The sequence below is a fragment of the Lissotriton helveticus genome, chromosome 1_1 (assembly GCF_964261635.1).
Source record: "Lissotriton helveticus chromosome 1_1, aLisHel1.1, whole genome shotgun sequence".
In the NCBI taxonomy this organism is placed as follows: domain Eukaryota; kingdom Metazoa; phylum Chordata; class Amphibia; order Caudata; family Salamandridae; genus Lissotriton; species Lissotriton helveticus.
Window position 1 is genome coordinate 832,753,335 of NC_136057.1, and position 22,513 is coordinate 832,775,847.

Genomic DNA, 22,513 nt, shown 5'->3' on the forward strand with positions numbered 1-22,513 from the left:
GGGCTGAGAGTTCATAAAACTACCACCGGAGGGCAGCTGAGGGCAACAAACCTCTCAATGAATGTCTAAATCTTCCATAAGTGGGAAGCATTTCTGTATGCATTTATTTTATGTGTGCAGTTTTCTGGACACAGACTTGGCCTGGGGGCACTACAGCGCTTCACAAGAGAGCAAGATGTGTGTCCGGACAACAAATGGAAGCAAAAGGAGTTGTCAGCTTAAGTCCGCATAGGAACACTGCCAGAAAGAATTACTTTAGAAGACTGTCATAATGAAGGGGTCATCAAGCAGCAAAACAAAACCAGTCCGGGAGTGGTGCGTGCGCCCGCAGTCTGCTCATTTTAGAGCACTGCACTTGTGCATGTGTCGCGCCCCTGCTCGCTCCCGCAAGGCGGATGCCGCCACAAGCATGAGTGTGTGCTTGAAAATGAGCAGAGTGACGGCTAAAGGCCCTCCTATGCAGCGCATGCACGCTGCTTAGGCGAGACCTAATGACTTTGGAGATTTTACGCTACCAGGACATGTAACACTTGAGTACACATGTCCTGCAGTTTGAATACCATCCACCCTGTCCTATGGGTGCTTAGGGCTCACCTGTTAGGTGATTTATAGGTATTAAATAGGGCAGTTGAAGCCTAGCAAAGGGGTTATTTTGCCGTGTTGAATTTGCAGTTTTAAAGCTGCCGTGCAATGCTGCCGTGGCAGGCCTAGAGTTATGTTTTCAATTTGTCACTGTAGTGGCGGCACAATCTGTTCTGCGCTCCACTAGTGATATTTAACTTATAGTCCATACAGAGTGGGTTAAATTCCCCGAGAACAGCCAAGTGCACATTATTTTAGTGGTCGAAATACATGCACTTGAAGTCAGTGCCCCAGTGTTCAGAGTCCGTACTAAATCTAGCAAAAATCGGGTGTGAATCTGCAAACAGGACGGTTAATCGCAATTGTTTTAAGTAAAGGCCATTTCAACATTGTACTTATGAAAGAGAAGCTATAGCAGTTAGATCATACCAGTTCAAATTATGACCCTTTATGGTGTCTTGATTTGGGTCACGAGTAATGTATTGTATCACATTATCTACGGGAATCTGCTTATTCTAGAAGTGCATGTCCGTCATGTGTTTGCCCCTTCCCCTTATTGTACCCCAATGCCTTTCAGTTTGGAAATGGCATTTAAATTAGGTTAAATATGGCATTATTTTTGCCTGTAGTCCGTGTCTACATACATGTCTTGTATTTTAGTAGGATCAAGGGGAGTATTCTGGGCTTTCATTGAAAGAGAACTATCCTAGAACTGGTTATGTAGGGTACAGTTCCTCATTTTCATGGGCACATGTTGGGTTCTCTTATTTTTCATCCAAAAAGGTCCCAAACTAGAGATCTGCAGAGTAAGCATCCCAACTGGCTGATGAGCTCTGCATGCAAGGGCACAGACAAGGCTGTGAAAGAAACTGATGTAAGAGTGCATGGGTGGCACTTCGATGCGGCTCAGTTTGCCAATTGCTGGAGTGGAGCCACGCGGTTCCACATCCCTGTTTGCAAGAGTACTGTTTTCGGTTTTTTCTGGATCCCGCCCGCCTGACACCTGGGGAATATTTGCAAGGTGAGAAATCTGGGGTTAGAGTATTGTTAGGCCTGTCATCCTTTGGGTGGTCTTCCATTAAACTATTTGCCTTCTGCCTCCATTTTTACTGACCTAATTTTTGCTGGCTTTAGGACTCTGTGCACTTTACCAATGCTAACCAGTGCTAAAGTGTTTGTGCTCTCTCCTCTGAACTTGATAACATTGACCTATACCCAAATGCCATATTTAGGTTACTTGTAAGTCTCTAGTAAAGTAGCACTAGATGTGCCCAGGGCCTGCAAGTTAAATGCTACTAGTGGATCTACATCACTGATTGTGCCACCCATATAAGTAGCCTTTTAAACATCTCTCAGGCCTGTCCTTGCATGCTTTGTGTGTTTGTGTGTGTGTAGTTTTAGACTGCCGTTTTGACCTGGCAAAATAAACCTATGTCACCCCAAGTGTAGGCCCTGGACAACCCAGAGGATAGGATATATTTAAAAATGTTGCACATGTATTGGTAGTAAAAAACGAAACACTCTTACATTTGTTTTTCACTACTGCAAGGCCTACCTCTCCAATAAGATAAAATTGGAGTTACCTTACTATATTCTATAAGTGTAATTTCCAAATTGCAATAGGTACCAGTTCATGTTTTGTGTCTCTGTAATCACAATTTAAAATTCGTATGGTGATTTCAGGTTTTAAATTGCAATTCTGAAAATGTCTCTTTAGAAAGTTGGCATTTTCCTGCCTTAGCCGTTTAGTGCCTGTGGTCTCTACCTGGTTCACATGACTGGGTGTAGCTGAGAATTCGTTTTTTCTTCCTAGGCAACCACACACAATAGGGAGCTTACTTGTGCCTAGATGGGCCATTACTGGCAGGATGTGAGGGAGGAGCTGAGCACAGCCCCACTTACAGTTGAGTATGCTTTATCCTGCCACCACACACAGGGAAGCATACCCCCTGTAGTTAGTCAGATTTCAAGACTGGGAAGGCCGGGTGCCTGGGGCCTTCAAAAGGAAACTTCTAGAATCTTCTCCTCACTGCAAAGGCAGAAACCTCTAGAATATTCTTGCCACTTCAAAGGCACAACTGGGTGTTAATACTGGAACTCAGACACCAACTCTTTTGTACCTTCTGGACCTATGGATTCTCACCGAAGGACGACTGCTGTGCTGCTACAAGGACTGCCTCTGTGCTAGACTGGTGCTCTCAAGGAACTGCTGGCCTGCCCTCTTGCCTGGAGAAGGAAAACTGGACCTGCAACTTCATCTTAAACCCAGGATCTCAGAGTGACTTCAAGGGCTAGTCTGCTGGCCTCCTGATCTGAGCCTTGGGGACATAAAAGGCTCCCTAACATCCTACACCAGCCCCTGGACCCAGCTGCAGCAGGTTTCAGACCCCCAAGTGGTGCCTATCAAGGTCCTGGATTATTGGTGTGAAATCAAGCTTTTGGGCTCTTCGTGACTGCAAACGGGCCAGTTTGCTGCCAGACCACATTGTTCACATGACAAATCAAGGCAAAGCTCTGCCAGCCGGACTCGTCGCACTGCAGCATCGACTGCTTACAGGGACCGCCACTGCAAAGTTCCAGCAAAGTCCGCACAGGACGCCGGCCGGCTCCTCGCGCTTCAACAGTGTCCTGTGATCTCTCGGCCATTTGCAGCACAAACGGGACACTTAACTTGAACTTAAGAAGGTAAAGCTTCAGCTGAACTAACCTGGGACTGTATCGTACCTGCTGTTGGTCCGAACTTTTAATTTTGACCCATTCCATTGCAACCAGAAAGCTGCGGTTGCCACTTTGTGCTTTTATTTTATGTTCTGTTATGTTATTGTCCTTTTTGTATAGCGCATGACTCACCCAGGGGCATCTCAGCGCTGCTAAGGTGAAGGAGACCGGAGAGAGAGAAGATTATTTAAGGTCGAAAGGTTAGAATAGGAAGGCTTTGAGTTGTTTCTTGAAGATCAGATAGGAGGGACATTTGCGTAGGGGCTCTGGTAATGAGTTCCAGTATGTAGGAGCAATATAAGAGAAAGCTCTGCCCCCCGAACGAATGCATCTAATATGAGGAATCTTTAACAAGGCCATAGCATTTGATCTCAAATTGCTACAGGAGGACTGCATACAGAGTTTCTTTTGTAAATAGACGGGACCTGCACCATTGATGGCTTTGAAAGTGAAACAGCAGATCTTAAAGAATGAAAGCCAGTGAAGTTCTCTGAGCAGTGGGAGTGATGGAGATCCTGGAGGATGGTTTAAAACCATCCTTGCCACAGTATTTTGGATGACTTGGAGTTTCGCTATCAGAGTTTCACCCACTTCTGCCAATAGGGCATTCCCATAGTCCAAGCGACTCACCACCATCGCCTGGACCACTGTTATGCGATGTTTCACTGGCAGATATGGGATAATTCTGTGAAGGAGGCGAAGGCTGTAGTAGCAAGAGCCAATGATGTTTTTAACATTATCCTTCATGGTTAATTTGTCATCCAATTGAATTCCCAAACTCCTCACTAAAGGTGAGGGTTAAGGAGCCGTCCCCAGCTGGGCAGGCCACCAATCGGCCATATTGAGATTTTTCGTTCTTCCCAAAAACATAAACTCAGTTTTTCCTGGGTTAAGCTGGAGAAAACTTTCTGTCATCAAGCTTGAGATGGCCATCATACCAGCCGAAAAACGCACTCTCCTCATTCCGATTTGAACCCATGGGTAAGATTAGCTGGGTGTCATCAGCATATGATATAATCTCAAACCCAAAGTTGTCGGACAATTTTGGCCAAAGGAGCCATATATATGTTAGAGTAGGGCTCATACAGGAGCCCTGTGGAACTCCCTGATCTAAACGTAACTTTTTGGACCTATAAGGGCTCAACATGACAGTTTGCCCTCTATCTGTCAAAAAGCTTTTTAGCCACTTCAGGGCGATGTCCTCAACACCGCAATCCTGTAGCCTCTCCAACAGCAGTCGATGGGAGACAGTATCGAATGCTGCGGAGAGGTCTAAGAGGATGAGAATTGCAGATCCACCTTCATCTAAGGTTAGTCTTATTGAGTCCGTGACAGCCAATAAGGCGGTCTCGGTACTAAAGCCCAGCCTGAAGCCTGACTGCGAAGGGTCCAGGATGTTATTTGTCTCTAAATGATTGCACAGTTGTTTATTTATATGTGTTTCCAGTATCTTCCCTAGCAAGGGTAGCAAGGATATTGGCCTATAATTGTTCAAGATCTGCTGTCAATTTTTTAAGGATTGGTCGGACATATGCTTCTTACAGATACAGATGGGGAAGAGAAGAGCCATTGTACTGGGAGAGCAAATGTCACTTGGAGAACCTGATTTTGCTGTCTGAATTAGATGTTTTAGATCCTCCAATGAGATCGTTTCGAAATGCCTAAGATGACAACCATGTGCTAGCATGGAAATATCAGTGCCCCCTGTAGCTCTGGTATGATCAGAGCAGATGGTAGGGAAACTATCATAGATAAATGAAATTTTATTTTGAAAATATGTCGCTATATATGTCGCTATTAGGTGCTATTTTACACTTCATTCTTTAAAAAAAAGTCATACCTCCGGTCTTCTGGATTGAATTCTTGTTGTTTTTGTTTTGTTTATTTCATGATGCTCTAGTTTTCTAACTTTGTGTGGGATCCTTTTTTTGTGGTGTTTTCACTGTATTAATGTTTAAGGGTTGCACAAATACTTTACACATTGCCTCTAAGTGAAGCGTGACTGCTCCCTGCCAAGCTGCCAGGGATTGAACACAAGCTAATTTGGGGTTTGCTTGTGCCTTAGCCTGACAATGATTATGGTTGCTCCTTGACTAGGGATCACACCCCAGTCAACCAGTAACCCAATTTTATACAAGTATTCACCAGAGAGCATTACCAAAAATAAGTAACTTGTTCTGTTGGTGAGAAGCTAGAAGGTAATTGAGCCTTGTAAGATGCCGAAGTGAGGGCTATGTGGGCAGAGACGAAAGGGGGCATAATAACCAAGCTTTATTTGTCTTTAAGGTAGCAAGATATCCACTTTCCTTTTTCCAGTGTGTGCTGATTAAATAGCAACATCTGATGGTTGACCGTACTAAAATCTGCTGATAGGCTAGAAGTAGCAGTGTAGCCATGCCAAATTTTCCACCACTAAACTTAGTCACCTAAGATATTCATAATGCTGACTCTGTATCTCTACCATGACATAATCTAGATTGTTGATGCAAAAGTAAATTATGCACATTGACAATGTTAGCTATCTAAGGACTGCTCTTTCAATTGGTTTTCTGAGGAATGGGCCGTTGTCCATAGACCTTTAGTTTGTAGGATTGGACGGGTTGAGATTCTGTTTCTTGAGGATTGGTCGATGCCTTGGTGGGAATGATCACTGATTTTGGGAACTAGACAAGGCATTTCTTGCGATCGGTTCAGCAAATATATTCAGGAGGATGGTTTTGTGGATTTTTGCAGGAGACTGGTTGGTTGGCGAACCAGTGGGGTTGCTATTTTTAAATAGCTCAATTAATGCTGTATTAGAAAACCTTTTTATGGGTAATGGATTATTTAAAGTATTTGATGACAGTGAGCCTGTGATTTTAGGAGCAGCATTGGAGGCAGCTTTATTCCGGAGTTGGTCCCTAGTTTTTCTATTTTGGCAATAAGCTCTCAAGATTGTGTCACAGACCGCTGCAGATTGTGGGATCACTGAAGTGGACCGTTCCAGGTTGCTGAATTATGGCAGATTCCTGTGTAGTTAATTCTGAAGGGCATTCTGTGTTCATTATACATGTAGAGTAGTGATGGCACTTGGCAATTTGTTGCGAACTAGGCTAACTTTATCATGTTGTCCAGCTTTCTCTGTTGGTGCTGTTATGTCCAGAGCTCTTATTTCAGTTTCTTCCCTTTATTATTGCCTGATGAGATATTTAAAAGTAAGTCTGGGCAGATGCCTTTCAATATTGATGATTGTCAAAATTATCACTGAGCCAATCAAGGAAGGTGCTCACCTCTAGTGGCTAGTTGTCATTTGAGGTCTAGATGAGGTTAGAATCCAGTGTTCATGTCTAATTTTTGTCTTCCATTGTTGATGTTGCTTTTGTGAGTTTCATTCATCGCTGTTTTTCTGGCTTGGAAGCGGATTTGAAAGGAGATAGGTTGATCACTACAGATTACTGAAGAGTGTATTGCTAGCATTGTGTGTCCGGGAGCAGTTTGCTGAGTGAGTTAGTCCATTTACGATTTACTGGAAGTTTAGCCACTAGGTTTGACACAACTGATTTGGTTTGTGATGGATCCAGATAATAGGTGTGTTGGAAAGTGGGTTATTACTAGTGGTAATATAGACCTACCACTGACAATGAGCCCATTAGCGCACTATAGGGCTCAGTACAGTTCTTAGAAAATTATTCCCATTCTGAACCTTTAGTAGCTTGGCTGCGAGCAGGCAGGCTTAACTTCAAAGACAGGTATGTAAAGCATTTAAAAACACAAATTCAGTAAATAATTTCAACACAACACACAATAAAAATCCAGCACCGATTTATAAAAATAGGAAATATTTTTATCCTTAAAAAGACACCAAAACTAAAAAATCCAATGTAGGAAACCAGAGAGATGAAACTTTTAGAGTTAGCACTATTTAGCACATAGAAACCTATTGGGACATCTGGCCGCACTAGACACAGACAAATCAAAGTTTCAGGGCGACCGCGATGAAGCTCTTTCGCAGTTACCCTTCATGGTAGGTCTCGGTCAAAGTTTTTACCTTAGAAACTTTTCTGGAGCTTTACTTCCTGGGGTCCCTCGAAGCTCTCAGCCAGGCTGAACTCTGTGAGGGCTTGCTAGCTTGGCTTGCCTTGCGACGAGCTCCAGGTCAAACTTGTGGCAATCCGACCTCCAGAGCTTTCCAGGTGGATGAGCCGGGGATCCAGGCTGGCTCACGGTTGAAGGTGGGTGGCTTGGCTTTCGCTTTTGGTCTCAGTCACCTTTTCCATGTTCAAACGTAGGAACTTTTAAGGAGCTTTTTCTTGTGTGGTCACTCGCTGTTCTTCACAAGGCCGCATTTGGAGAGGGTTCACCAGCTTCAGTCTCCGCTTACTCCCGGTCAAACTATGGAAGTCGGACCTCCGGAGCTTTTCAGCGGGACGAACCTTGATGGCAGCCATCTCGCGGTTGAGAGTCGCTGGCTTGGCTGGCCTGGTCGAGTCGGTCCACTTATGAAGCTTTTTTCAAAAGTTTCTCCAAACTTCTGGCACTTCTTCCTGAAGTTCCTTTGAGGCTTCCAAAGAGTCCAAAACTTACTCCAAGGGTCTGGAAGCTCCAAGATGGTCCTTGAAAGTTTGGGACTTCATTTCCCACAATCCACTCGGACAAAAACTTTCCAAATCCACTGGTAGTACTCCAGGCTGAGGATTCTTGGTGGTGATGTTCCAGGTGAGCTCTGTTAACCTATAGGATGCAGGGAGTCCTCTTTTTAGTCCTTTCGAAGCAGGTTTAATCCACAGGTCTGTAGTTTCAGGTTTTGTAGCAGGCGCAGTCAGTAAGTGCAGGGCCTGGTTGGGTCAAATCAAACTTCCAACATGGGCCCTTCTTCCTTAAGTTCCAAGCAGCAGATCCCAGAAGCTCTGCCCCTCTTGGATACTTATTCCAAGTTCTCTGGGTCAAACAGGAAGGTACTCTTGTTCAATGCGGTGCGGGGCAATCCCCCCGGTATAAACCCATCCTCCAAAGTGTGGCATTATTTTCTCCCAGAGAGCACCATTTTGCCAAAATTCATCATGGCTGATTTCACAGCAGAGAGACAAGAGCTTGCTAAACGCACCTCCAGGGTGGTTAATCTCCATAGGTTATTACACTTTACATCTCCTCATTCCTTCCTTAATCCCACCACGTGGCCGAGTTTAAAGAGTAGAGGATTAAATGAAACAGTCTCCTGCCTGTCTGCTCCTCTCATTGAAGAATATTGTTTACCACCCCTCCCTCTGCTCTGGCATTTCTATGTAGCAGAACCCTGCCCTCCTAGAAGAGCTTTCTAATCCCAAGGGGCTTTGTATCACCTTCTCAAAGTAGCCTGGCTAATCCACTTAATTCTGACCAATCAGACTGATGTTTGGCTTGCAGATAAAGTCTTCTAACATCTTGTCTGTGCACTTTAGGAGAAATTCAGCAATACCATATTGCTGTAGATATCAATACCAGTCTAGGAAGTCCTTGAATTGTATTTATGATTCTCCTAGAATTATTTGTTAATAATGTCTTGCCATGTTGACCTATGTGTCTGGGAATTTGCAACGGGAGAAATGACTTGAGCCATTTTTCCAGCACCAGGGCTTATAAAATATATTTTTAAGGACCCTACCTATATCTACTGGACGCCACACCCCTGTAACACCTAAGGGAGACTTTAGGGGTTCTGAATTTGAAAAAATATTGTAGATCACCCTTCCACAGTGCTCCTAGCACAAAAGTCGATTTTGCAGAAGCACTTTATCACAATGTTGGGAGTGAAACTTGCATTTTCACTTAACCCAGGGCATCTTAAACTCATTTTATAAGGGTCCTTCTTGTAAATTCCTGCCCCCCCACGCCTGGAACACATAGGAGAGACCCTGGGGCTACCTAATATGCCAAAACATAGTTTATCAATTGTTAAGTGCCCCAAACACCAAAGTCCAGTTTGGGCACAATTTGCATTTTAAAAGCAGTCCTACAACACAGGGCTGCTTTTAAACTGACCTTGGACTTCAGCAGTGCACACATGCAAGTGCAGAAAGGGCTGCTGGCTTCTAAACTGCCATGCCCTATTATATACTAGTGACTTAAAGGTAGTTTAAACCCCCTGCCCTAATATGTACTAGGGCTGTATTGGGGAAGTCCTGCCAATCGTAGGTTTACCCTAACCCATAGTGTACCCTAGTGTACGCAGGTGTGTTCACTGTATTCTAAGTGTCTTTCAGCATGGCACTGGCCTGGGCCTACTTAGGCAGAGCCCAGGTTAGTCAGTCAGTTACCACCACTACCAGTCAGCGAAAGAAGTTGGCGGTGCCCAGGGCACTGGATGACTTTGTAACAAGAGCTAAATGTTAAAATTCTGGAGGATAAGTATGTTGGTTTCTGGAAATAGCATGCCTCAGTATTACACCAGTATCTTCCACTCCAGCAGATTGTGTCTTTTGCAGTTTAACATTCATCTCCGCTCTTTGTATATAATATCTGGTACTTACCACAATGTGGACTGCTCCCTGATCTCTGTTTATCTTTAAGAAGCAAAGAACAAAGTGCCTGGCAGGTGTAGAATTTTCCAGGTTGTTACGTGCGGTATGTTCCCACTGATGTAATCTGTAAAGTAGTCACTTTTGGCTCGCCTCATGATAACTGCTTCAATCATGTCCTGGATTCCTTCTGGCTGGCGGACACACACTTTGAAAAGGTCATGTTGCAGGATGTCTCAAAGAATGAATATCTTTATTTGATTATTATACAATAAACAGAAAAGATCAGATTACATTTTAAAAACAGCATAGTTAAAATACAGATGAATCAGATAGATAGGGATTAAGATATAAAGAATAATATAAAAAACATTCATAAAAGTAGCAAATCTAAAAAACTGAGATCTGAATCAACTAACTCATCCCCTTTCTATAGCTCGGTCAATCCTCTTTATACCTATTCATGGAATCTTTAAGAATTCGAAGTGGTATTCAAAAACAGAGCATTTTTTAAGAGACTCCACAGCAATTGAAAGTGCAGGCTCAGACAGCAATTGAAGATAATAAAAAGCTGGTCTGTACTTATAAAACCCCCTAGATCTTAAAATAGGTGACAAATCTGCGCTGGAGAAATTCCTAAAACTTGCAGAATAAAATGAGATGCATCATGGTTTGTAGTGAATTACCATCAAAGGGAGAACTCGATATTGAGCTGAATCATATTGTTCAGGAGGAAAACCAAGTCTAGAATGAATTGCGCCCTAGCAAAACCTTGTGAGCAAAGATCTCTCCCAAAGATTTCTCTCTAGGGAGAGATGGGGCTCAGGGTCGACATTAGTTTTGAGAGCCAATTAAGCCTATAAGGACAGCTTGTCCATGGCAGCATTCTCTTTGGCTTTCATAGCATGTTAAATACTGCTCTTTTACCTTAAGACTATCACCTTTAACAAATGTCTGGGGGACATAATACACCTCTGGCCAGCCCAGGAACACTGCAATTTTTTAACATAATACAGCCAAGGAATTTCATATCCAAAGTCCAAATTCAAGCAGTCCTGGATCACATCCCTGTTAAACAAAGTGTATTCCCCACTCCAGACAGTAATCCACAAGAGCAATGGAACAAGTTTTATAAAAATCTTCCATTTATCCCAAATTAACCTCTTTTTGCAGAGAAAGGCAAGGACTAGCGGGGCCCACACCATGTAGTCTCCTGCAAAAACTGTTCTCCTCCTGCTGTAAACTCCATCATTTACGTTATTCATTCTATAAATTTGTTGTAATGGGACAATGGTTGGTTGCCTTTTGTTGAGGACAACCTAAAAAGGGCCCCACATGCTTGATTAAAGCGTAAGCATCTATTTACCACACAAGGAATCCAACTGTTTAGTTGCTCAAACTTGATGCCCAAGTAGAGCAACACTCTCGGCATTGAAATTACCTTCTCTTTGATGGTTATCGCTCTTACTTTAGGAGACTGGCTGCCATAGACCACAAATTGGGCTTTGGCAATGTTTGTATACATGAACTTATCAAACAAATCCTTTGGACCCCTAAGGCCATTCTAAGTTTGGGAAAGTAAAACTACATCATCTGCATATCAAAGGCATGGCACATATGCAAATTTGATTTTCAGTATGTCCTCCGCATTTGCTACAAAAACTTTAGTCAATGCATTTATATATAAAAGAAATGAAAGAGTGGCTTGGCTGCATCCTTGCCTAACCACCCGAGGGAGGCTCAATGAGTCCATGCTTTCACTTTCCAAACCGTACCTACCGAGACAGAAATGTCCGTAATGTTTAGCCCGTAAGAAATCTATCAAAGACTGGGGCATTCCAGGATCTGCTAAGATGTTCCATAACTTTGACCCGATTAAAGGCGCTGCTCAGGTCCATGAGCGCTAAATAAATGGATCCTTTTTAGCCACTACATATTTACCAATCATCAGGTTAAGGTTTAAATATTGCTCCAGTGTACCCCTACTCTCTCAAAAACATCCTTTGTCCAGTTCAGTATGGGTTTAAAGTTGCGCCCAGTCATCTATTCTCCATAAGAGGATATAACCCAGCACTTTAATTACTGATTTTAGTAGGGAAATAGGCTTGTAGCAGCCAGGATCCTGATTGTTTTCTTAAAAAACAGGTACAAATAGTTGCAGGTTCCATGCCCTGGCGATGCCGACTGAGGTTGCTTACTGACTGGAACTATGCTGCCCTCTGGAAGACTCCCATTGGCTTCCTTCTTTGTAATAATTTGAGATGCTGGAATGGAATGTACTTTCCGTGATAGTAAGAATTGAGTATACACCTGTTGGAATAAGTTAATTGTCAAATGGTTCAATTTACAAGTGCCCACATGCCTGTCGTCACAGCTTTGGTCTTGTTAATCTCATGCATCTGAAAGAGTCATGTTAGTGACAGATTCCTTACCTTAGAATACCCCTAGGCGTCAGACTGGATCCGGAAAGCTTTCATCAGCAGTACCCCTGCGCGTCGATAGGCGTCGTCGTACGGCTCCGCGTGCGTCGCTGGCGTCTTATTCGCCGAGATGTCACTGGAGCTACTTAGACGCGCCAACGCGCGCTGACGTCCGTTCTTTCTTTTTCCGCACCAGCAAGCGGAGATCCGGAGAGAGGAGTACCCCGTCAACTTGTTGACTAAAGTGTTTGTTTGATTTAATTGTAAGTAAAACTTACTCCTGGTGCATAGGGATGCCTGGTTTCAAACTTTGCGAGGCCTGTCCGCGCACGATGTCGCTGATGGAGTGTCTTTTCTGCCTGCGACGTGACCATGACACAGAGTCGTGTTCCCGCTGCCGAGCCATGGCCCCGTAAACTTTGTGGGAGTGGTCCTGAAAGTGGCTAGAGGCCCGAGAGTCGGCCCCATGTCGTTCCAGGTCCCGGTCTCGTGGGAGGTCGAGGGCCCGGTGGCGGAGCAAGCACCACCATTCGAAGTCTTCGCACTCTGAGTCTGGTAAGGTGAAGCACAAAAAGTCGAAGAGTTGTCGCTCTTCCTCATCCCCTCGCCGGTCCATCGGCAACTTCAGCCGAATTGCAAGAGTTCGTGTCTGCAATGGCACTTATCTTCGGCCCGTGCGGCCCCATCTGATCGCCTTCAGGCTTAGCGGGCCGACTGTTCCGCGTTCCTCGACATCCCTGGCTGCGGCCCCGATGTCGTCGATGCAGAGGCCTCCATGGCTCTGCCTGGGGCTCCCCTTTCTTGGCGGTGGACACCGTACGGCCCTCACTGACATCGGTGTCGCTGACGCCAATGCCGACGCCAGCGTCTGCTTCTTTTCCGACGACGACACGGTGCCGGAGGGATGTCTTCCAGCTCCGACTCCAATGGGGGACTTTTACCCTTTTATTCACCCACATCCTCGTCCCCTCGTGCAGGAAAGGGAGAATTGGGAAGGGTTTGAAGACCCTCTCGCAGCACAGTGCGAGTCCGTCCCCGACTGGGATGAGGAGGCGGAGGCCGGTGGCCCGGATTACACTCCGGCGCCTGGTTCACCATCCCCTTCAGCTACTATGGAGGAGAGTGGTTCCTTTTCCACGGTGCTAGATAGGGCAACCAAGGCTCTTGGCCTTGAGCTCCTTACAGTGGCTGTCAGGACCAACCTACTGACAAGTGCTTCGGCCAGCTTCTTCTTCTACAGAACCACTGTTGCCGTTTAATGAGGCACTTTCTGATGTGCTTTTGGGCACTTGGTCCCGGCCCAAAACGGGGGCTTCTGTGGATAAGGGTGTGGGTCGACGTCATCGCCCGTCTCTGGGCGGCCCGGCCTTCATCACCCAGTACCCCATACCTCAAAGTTTGGTGGTTCAGGCCTCCACGTCCCGAGTGCATTTCCTTCTGCTCCACCAGACCAGGAATCTAAGTAACTGGAGAAGTTTGGCAAGAAGATTTATTCTTCTGCAAGTTCTGGGCTGCGGTCTGTGAACACTGCCTGTCTCTTGGACCTCTATTCAAATTCTGTATGGGATGCGGTTGAGCAGGTGCTACCTCAGTGTCCCGAGGAGGCTCGGACAGTTCTCTCCCGAACTCTTATGGAGGGGAGAGATGTGGCCAAGTTCACTATACGTTGTGGACTTGATACCGCTGATTTGTGGAGTAGGGCGATTTCCACAACGGTGTCTTTACGTCGTCATGCCTGGTTGAGGACGACTGGCTTTTCTACAGATGTCCAGAATACTTTGATGGACATGCCCTTCGATGGCATCCGCCTCTTTATTGATAAGGTGGATTCCACTTTGGAGCTGTTTAGCGACTCTCGGGCCACGGGCAAGTCCTTAGGCCTTTCGGCCGCACGTACTCCTTCCACTTCTAACTTTTGTTCTTTTCAAAGCTCCAGAAGAGGCGTGCGAACACGTTCCTTTCAGAGCAAGCCTGCGCAGCAACAGTCCCAGTGCAGCCGCGGACATGGGGCTCGCAGAGGCGGGTCACGGGGCCAGCATACGGGTCAGTCCACCAGCATCCCTGCTGCCAGTTCCCCACACCTTCCTAGTCCGGTGTTTCAGGCCCACCAGACGCTAGTGAGGGGCAGGATTAGTCATCACCTCCCTCACTGGCGCACCATTACATCAGACCGGTGGGTTCTGGAGATTGTTCAAAGGGGCTACCCCCTCCCCTTCGAGTTAAATTTTCCCCCCCCCCCCCTCCCCAGCCATAGAGCACGTTCCGACGCCAGAAGTAGGTCGTGGTTGTTACTCCCACTACTTCTTGGTACCAAAGGACAAGGGTCTATGTCCCATCTTAGACCTTCAGAACGTTAATCGCTTCCTCCGGAAGGAGAAGTTCAAGATGCTCACTCTGGCTCAGGCCTTGTCCGCTCTCGACCCACTAGACTGTATGGTGGCACTGGACCTGCAGGATGATTTCTTTCATATTCCCGTCCTGCCGGCCCATCGGCATTACCTACGATTCACGGTGGGCCAGGAGCATTTTCAGTTCACCGTGCTCCCCTTTGGCCTTAACAGCGCCCCTCGGGTCATCTGCGCAGATCAGGGGTTTCAGTCTTCCCCTATTTCGACGACTGGTTGTTCAAGTCTGGCTCGCCTCAGTCTCCCACCTCCAGATTACAGCCGACCTCCTGCATTTGCTGGGATTTTCCAGCAACGTGCCGAAGTCGCACCTGATTCCCTCTCAGAAGCTCCTCCTCATCGGAGCAGTTCTGGAAACAGCGCCGTTTCGGGTTTATCCTCCCGAACAGCGAGTCCAGGACATTCAGGCTATGATTCCGATCTTTCAGCCCTCGTCCTGAGTTTCGGTCAGGAAGACCTTAAGGCTGCTCGGACTTAAGGCCTCCTGGATCCTGATGACCACCCATGTCAGGTGACATATGCAGGCTCTGCAGTGGGACCTGAAGTTCCAGTGGGCACAGTATCCGGGAAACCTGTCCGATTACGTCAAGATCTCGTAGGGCGCTGCACAACAACTGCAGTGGTGGCTCACGAATCAGCATTGGGTCAGCGGCTGATCCCTCTCCCTTCCACAACCGAGCACACAGTGGTGACGGGTGCTTCCCTCCAGGGATGGGGTGGCCCATATCTACCTTCTGGAGCTCCGGGCGATTCTTCTGAAGGCATTCCTCCCCTCTGTCAGGGGGAAGGTAGTGCAAGTGTTCACGGACAACACCACCGCCATGTGGCACTGCAACAAACAGGGCGGAGTGGGGTCTTGGGCTGGAGCGTCACAGCATTTCCTTGACGGTTCAACACCTGGCAGGTTCTTTGAACGCCAGGGCGGACAAACTCAGCCTCCGGTGTCTGATGGATCACGAATGGCGTCTTCACTCGGAGGTGGCGCAAGGTCTCTTTCAACAGTGGGGAGAGCCTTGGTTACATCTGTTCGCCGCAGAAGAGAACGTGCAATGTCATCAGTTCTGCGCGTTGGAATTTCCAAGGAGGCACTCGCTCAGCGACTCTTTTCGTCACAAGTGAATTTGCGGTCTGTTGTACGCCTTTCCGCCTATTCCCCTTCTGCCCAAAGTTCTGAAGAAGATCAGACGCGACCAGGCCCAATTCATCCTTGTGGCTCCGGACTGGGTTTTAAGAGTTTGGTATCCCGAGCTACTCCGTATGAGCCTGTATCCCCCGATCAGACGGCCTCTGCGGGAGGATCTTCTGTTGCTGCAGCAGGGGACGGTTCTCCACCCAAACCTGCCCAGCCTCCACCTACATGCGTGGAGATTGTGCGGCGACAGTTGATTCCATTTGACTTGCCTCCCGAAGTCTGTGATGTCATTCTGGCAGCCAGGCATCCCTCCACTAAATAGGTACATGTCTGCAGGTGGAACACATTTGTGGCATGGTGCATAGCCAAGACTGTGGATCCCCTTTCTTTTCCTCTTTCTGAGGTCCTTTTGTTTCTTTCTCTGGCCTGGCAGGGCTCTGCTCTGGGCACTATCATGGGCTACCTTTCGGCCATTTCAGCCTTTGAGGCTTCCAGATCAGCCTTCTCTTTTCAAGTTTCCTGTTTTACAGAGATTATTAAAAGGCATTACGCATATGTTCCCGCCTGGTCCTTTCATAATGTCTCAGTGGGACTTGAATCTTGTTTTGACCTATCTCATGTGTGCTCCCTTTGAGCCGCTTCACAATTGTCCCTTACGTCTTCTGACTTTGAAAACTGCCTTCCTGGTGGCTATCACATCTGCCAGGAGAGTGAGTGAGCTTCAGGCTCTCTTGTAAGCCTCCTTTTCTATCGGTTCATCCGGACAAGGTTGTGCTTCGCACTCGTCCTTCCTTCTTGCCTAAGGTTGTCACTGCCTTCCACATCTGGCAGACTTATCACCTTGCCCACTTTCTTTCCGCATCGTTCCAGAGAGATAGAGAGGCTCCACCGCTGGGACCCAAAACGTGCGCTTTCCTTTAATCTGAATCGCACACGAGCATTCCGGGTGGATGACCAGCTCTTTGTTGGCTACGCAGGCGCCAAGAAAGGCCAGGCTGTTCACTAGAGGACTATCCCCCTGGGTCATCTTGTGTATCAAGGCCTGTTATTCTATGGCTAAAAAGGAACTGCGTTCCATTCCACCAGGGCAACAGCAGCCACTACGGCATTGGGACGTGGTGTCCCCTTGCAAGGCACCTGTCAGGCTGCCATGTGGGCTTCACTGCACACCTTTACAAAGCATTATTACCGTGACAGTCCGGTCCAGAGGGACGGCTTCTTTGGGAGTTCTGTGCTCCGTGACTTTCTGGTGTAATCTTATTCGCAGACCCACCACCGGGGTTGGTGTTGCTGGGGTATCTATTCTAAGATAAGGAATCTATGACTAATGTGCCTCTTTCAGATGCACAAGTTACTACTTGTGTAACGATCTATCTGTAAGAGACATTAGTTTGTGATAGATTCCTTACCGCCACACCCATCCTCCCCGTTCTGCTAACTGATTACTGGGGTTAAGGTCATCCTTTCGGGCCCTAGTTTCTATGCACCAGTGGTCAGTATCTTACATGGCTCTGCGTTCCTGTCGCGGAAAGTTGTGTACAAAACTGACAGAGCGCGTGGGCGCGTCTAAGTAGCTCCAGTGACGGTATCTCAGCAAATGCAAAGCACGCGGAGACGTACGACGCCGCCTATCGACGAGCAGGGGTACTGCTGACGAAAACTTTCTGGATCCAGTCTGACACCTGGGGATATTCTAAGGTAAGGAATCTATCACTAACTAATGTCTTTTGCCCTGGGACCGCAGAGATCAAACATTGTCTTTTCTGAGAAACACGAAGATTACTTCAATATACAACTAAGATTTGCCTTGAAAAAGCCCAAGGTCAATGGACCACTAGGGCGAAACAGGTGTCGGCTATCTTTCGTTGGTCTGTTTATTTCATGTATGAAAATTCAAATTAACTCCTTCCATGCTCATGACGAGCTCAGCTCGTCATGAGGCACACTGGTCGTGTGCTTATGACGAGCTGACCTTGTCGTGAACAATGGGATCATGCAAAGGTCAGCACAGGAGGGGAAAAGTCATAGCAGCCAAGGTGTTAAAAAAACAAAGCACGGAAAAACGCCAGAAAGTGGATTTCTAATTATTCCAGACTCATTTTGATAAATCAAGAGAACACAATCCTCCATCTTTCCCGATAAGGAATCTATCACTAACTATTGTCTCTTACAGATCTATCGTTACACAAGAAGTAACTTGTGCATTAGTCGTTAAGTGGCTGAGTGAGAAGTAGACTTAAAACCGAGGGTGGGTGGAACATCAATGGAATATTTGCATCCTCCAGACTTAACATGCTGGTTCCAGATTCTGGTACAAGAGGTGTTGCTGCTCCTATATATTAATAGTCGCAGTTGGAATTTGAAGATAGTAGCACCTGTTAGTGATGGTAAAACTGCCGGATGTGGTGTTACAGTATAAGTTTGTCTTACTTGTCTATATTAAAATTATTCACATTCTTATTGCTTTTCTAACTTGATATATATTTAATTTACTAGGTGGCAACCTCATTTATTCGAATTATAGAGCTTGGGGGCAAAGGTTACGCTCCTTCACAGTCTGATCCGCTAAGAAAACATGTCAAAGGACTGAACAGCTTTGTGAACTTTATTGACAAACTTGATGAAATGCTGGGGGAAATCTCTGATCCAAGGTAACTTGATTTTTATCTGTTGAATACATTTTTTTATTTGTGATTGCACATATATGGATGAAGGTTTGTAGACAAATAGCTTTTTTCGGGTTCACCCTCACTGTTTTTTTGACTTAGGTGTAGGTTTCTCAAGTTTGTAGTGCACTGGACCCTACTGTCCATGCCCCAATGCTTGTGCTTTGATCCTCAAAGTAGGGTGTATAATTGGCTAATACTTGGTTGACATATTTAACTTATTTATACACAAAGAAGACTCCTCCAACCGGACACAATCTTGTGAAAAAGTGACTCATGGGAAAATCAATTTTTCTTACTTCCCTTTTATAAGAATTTCATTTATTCATATACGTCACTGTGTCCAATTTATAAAAAACACACCGACTGCCCATCAACTGCCACCATCACACCCCACATTCCGTCAAGTGAAAAAATGTGAGAAGCCGGAGAGAGCACCTCACGGAAGAACCGCCACAAGGGGTTACTGGCTGTTGATTAACAGTTTACCCTCTTATCATCATCGGTAGCTCTCTCTCACCCGTGAAAAGAGGAAACGCCGGTGGGACGCGGCAGCGAGAACCCGAGCAGTGTGGTGGGTTTTTGCAGGGATACGTGATCAACTGACACGAGGCCCCTGACAAGAGGTGTGCTGGTATGTTGGCACTGTGCCACCTCAAGGTGTTAAAATGAAAAACACCAAGGAATGAGTGAACGGACGACCCCTTGTAAGCCCTGATGAAGTTGCGCAATTACATAGCAACGAAACATGTTGGCAATTGAACAATAGGTTGGTTACAACAGAAACCAATTTTAGTTTGATAGGCTTGCGGCCCAGAATAAAGGTCAGAGTGGCTATGCAAACCTCTCAATTTTATCGATGAGAATCACATTTTTGTGTTTTTTCACGTGGGGTGTATGTTTGTGTGGATATGTGCACAGATGGGAGCTATTATTTATGTGTCCTAATTAGTGAAATGATGTGTTGATTTCACTATTTGTTTCTTTCCTTTCCTCTTCTTTTCAAGGGTGAGAGAGAGCTACCGATGATAAGTGGGTAGACTGGTAATCAACAGCCAGTAACCCCTTGTGGCGGTTCTTCCGTGAGGTGCTCTCTCCCGCTTCTCACATTTTTTCACTTGACGGAATGTGGGGTGTGATGGTGGCAGTTGATGGGCAGTCGGTGTTTTTTATAAATTGGACACAGTGACGTATATGAATAAATGAAATTCTTATAAAAGGGAAGTAAGAAAAAGAGATTTTCCCATGAGTCACTTTTTCACAAGATTGTGTCCGGTTGGAGGAGTCTTCTTTGTGTATAAATAGGCTTTGAGTGGGGGGCAGCCTCCTCCTTCCTTCCCCCTGTGCTCCTAGTGAATTGACAAATTTAACTTACCTGTAAGTCGCTAGTAAATGGTACAACAGGTATCCAAGGCTATTAATGTATATCTCACTTGTGGATTGCAGCAATTAATTGCCCCAGCACTTTAGTGAAAGTGTGAGCAAATCCTGGGAGATCGAACCCTAAACGTTGAGGTGTCCCAAAGTCCATGGTACTCGAAGCCAGAATTTACCCTAGTTCTCAGAAAGGAAGCATTTGATCACCTGTAAATATCTGCTGAGAGTACTGTTGTAACCAGGAGATCAGTTGACCATTGGTGACAGGACCTTCACAGGACTCCACTGCTGCTTTGTGGGAAATAGTCCTGATGCTGGTGACTACCCATGGGATTCATGGATACCAAGGTTGCCTCAGGAACACACACCTCATCTCTTCAGCATGTCCTAACCCCGGCATAAAGATAACCTAATGGATGGACGCGATAAATGAGAAAAATTCATTGAGGACTCTGAAGCTGCTAGACACGATAGGTAATTGTCTCACTTTGATTTAAATGGTTCTGTCCATGAAGCAATTGGTAAACGTTCTAACCCATGGTCTCAGAACCTGCGAAGCAGATTACCATGATTTATTGTACTTGCAAGAATTTACTGACCTTTCAAAAATATCTCCTGTTTTCATCCATATATGTTTGCCATTTTGGTATCTATTTAAAGATAAATTGGTGTTGTATTTTTATTGTGTTGTGTTTCTTACTTATTGACTGTTTTGGTACTTCTCAATGCTTTACACTTTTGTTTTTGATTAAGCTTGATTAAGCTTGACTGCTCTATGCCACATCTATCCACTACTGAGGTAAGGGGTTTATTAAAGAAACCTAACTGGACCTGATAGAGATTATTACATGGTGAGGTATCGCAATCACACACATGATAATCCACTTCCCTACAAGGTATTTCTAATGGATATGTCTATCTGCAGATTCCTCGTCTCTTAAATAATTCCCGGTGACAGACTGGATCTGGGGACTTCAAAACTCTTTCACACTAGTAGGGGCGCTGCCTTTGTGTGTGTGTGTGTTGGAGGTGACTTCACCAAAGCCGTATTGTGCCCACCCCTGTCAACAGCATTGGTCCCTTTTTTCTACACCTTTTAATGCAGATTCCCAGCTTGCTCCGAGTTTTTGCATTTCCTGTGGAAAAAAATTACAAGTGCAGTACTAGCAATGTCCATGGCAGGCCTGAGACGTATTTTAAAGTTCTACTTTTAGTGGGTGGTGCAATGAATGCTGCCGACCGCTAGAACTATTTAATTTACAGGCCTTGGGTACATATGGTACCATTTATTTGGGACATATAAGTAAATTAGGTATGCCTTTGATGTAGGCCAGTTTTACTTTTAGTGGTAGGGCACAAGCACTTTAGCACTGGTTAGAAGTGATGAAGTGATGTGTAGTTCCTATAAATCTATATAGGATCTGCGCGTTTAGACAAACTGTGGATAGGTGTCCAGACTTGATTTCAGACACCTCCAATGGATATGTTCGCCTGTATACCAGCAAGCTCACAGTGCCACTGTAAACCTCTTACCAAGGAGAGAATAGTTCCTGGCAACTATCGAACATGACAACCCTGTCCCATCGGGGATCGTGGAAACAGTACAGTACTTTTTGCACAGTCACTCATGCTCACTTTGTCTCAGAGATACACAGAACAAATCGTGGGGATGTTTTTAATCCGCATTTATTGAACCTGCATCATTCTAGTTTAAAATTGGTGTGCTGTAATAACCATAATACTGAAACAGACATACATTATATTGAGCAACAATAGAGTAAATGGATGGTAGATTTCTACCATTGTGCTAAAGCAATGAATATATGCAAGCTTATAAATACATGACCGTAATATGTACTCCTACTATGCAACCCTAACTAGATGTAACTAAGTGTGCCTAGCATGTATGTAGGTGTAGAGCCAAGAATTTCCCCTAGGCTGAAGCCAACCCCATTACCTGCAGTGAGAGACTGGACACCCTGCGAAGGATGTCGGACCACTGCGAGCTGGAGTGTCTGCGTGAAGGAACATCAGAGTCTTGCGTCAGTGTGTCGGCATGGAAGTCTTTCTCCGCTACCTGTCCTGGCAAAGATGTGTATAAATACCCAAAAGGTACCCTTGGGTATTCTACCTTGCTGTATCATGTCGGCCAAGGAGGATGGAAGGGATGACCCTCATACATAGTTATTGTGCAGGAGATGGTAATCCTGCTGTAATTCGGAGAATCCTCTTGCATAATTAATGTAGCTAGTTTTCGGGGAAACCTCCAGACATTAATGCAGCGCTTAACTAGTTAGGAGGTCATACCAAAACCTGTTATGTAGTGTTATGGTACAGTAAATGTAGGAGAAGGGCCATGGGACTACTCAAGCCTATATTGGGGTACCCTATGGAACATAACAGAAGTGCACAGAGTACTAAAGCCAACAAAAAGTAACTCCGCAAAATCAGAGAGGTGAAAGCAAAAGGTTTTGGGGACTAGTACCCAAGGGTGTTGGGTCTAACATGGGGCTTCGGCTTGGTCTCTAGGCTTTCAACATCTTCTGTGTCGGTGGGATTCTTGGCAATTTCAATGCTTTTGGGGCTTCTTGAGAGGCTTCAATTTTAGTCAGTGACAGTAAGCTCAGCTACAATTGTAGAAGCCCCCAAAGCCCTTGCTCAGACAATATTGGAGCAGAGGTAAGGATTGAGGTTCCCAGCATGCAATCTCCTCCCTACCTCCCCACCCCCGCAAGACCAG

General features: G+C 45.6%; 1 protein-coding gene across 1 annotated transcript in view; it reads left to right on the top strand.

Annotated features, from left to right (window-relative positions):
• PARPBP (PARP1 binding protein) overlaps nt 1–22,513 on the top strand; it is a 236,194-nt gene that overhangs the window by 102,580 nt on the left and 111,101 nt on the right. The window contains exon 6 of the mRNA XM_078674673.1: nt 18,227–18,381. Coding sequence (XP_078530799.1) covers nt 18,227–18,381 — 155 coding nt within the window. The remainder of the gene's footprint in view (nt 1–18,226; nt 18,382–22,513) is intronic.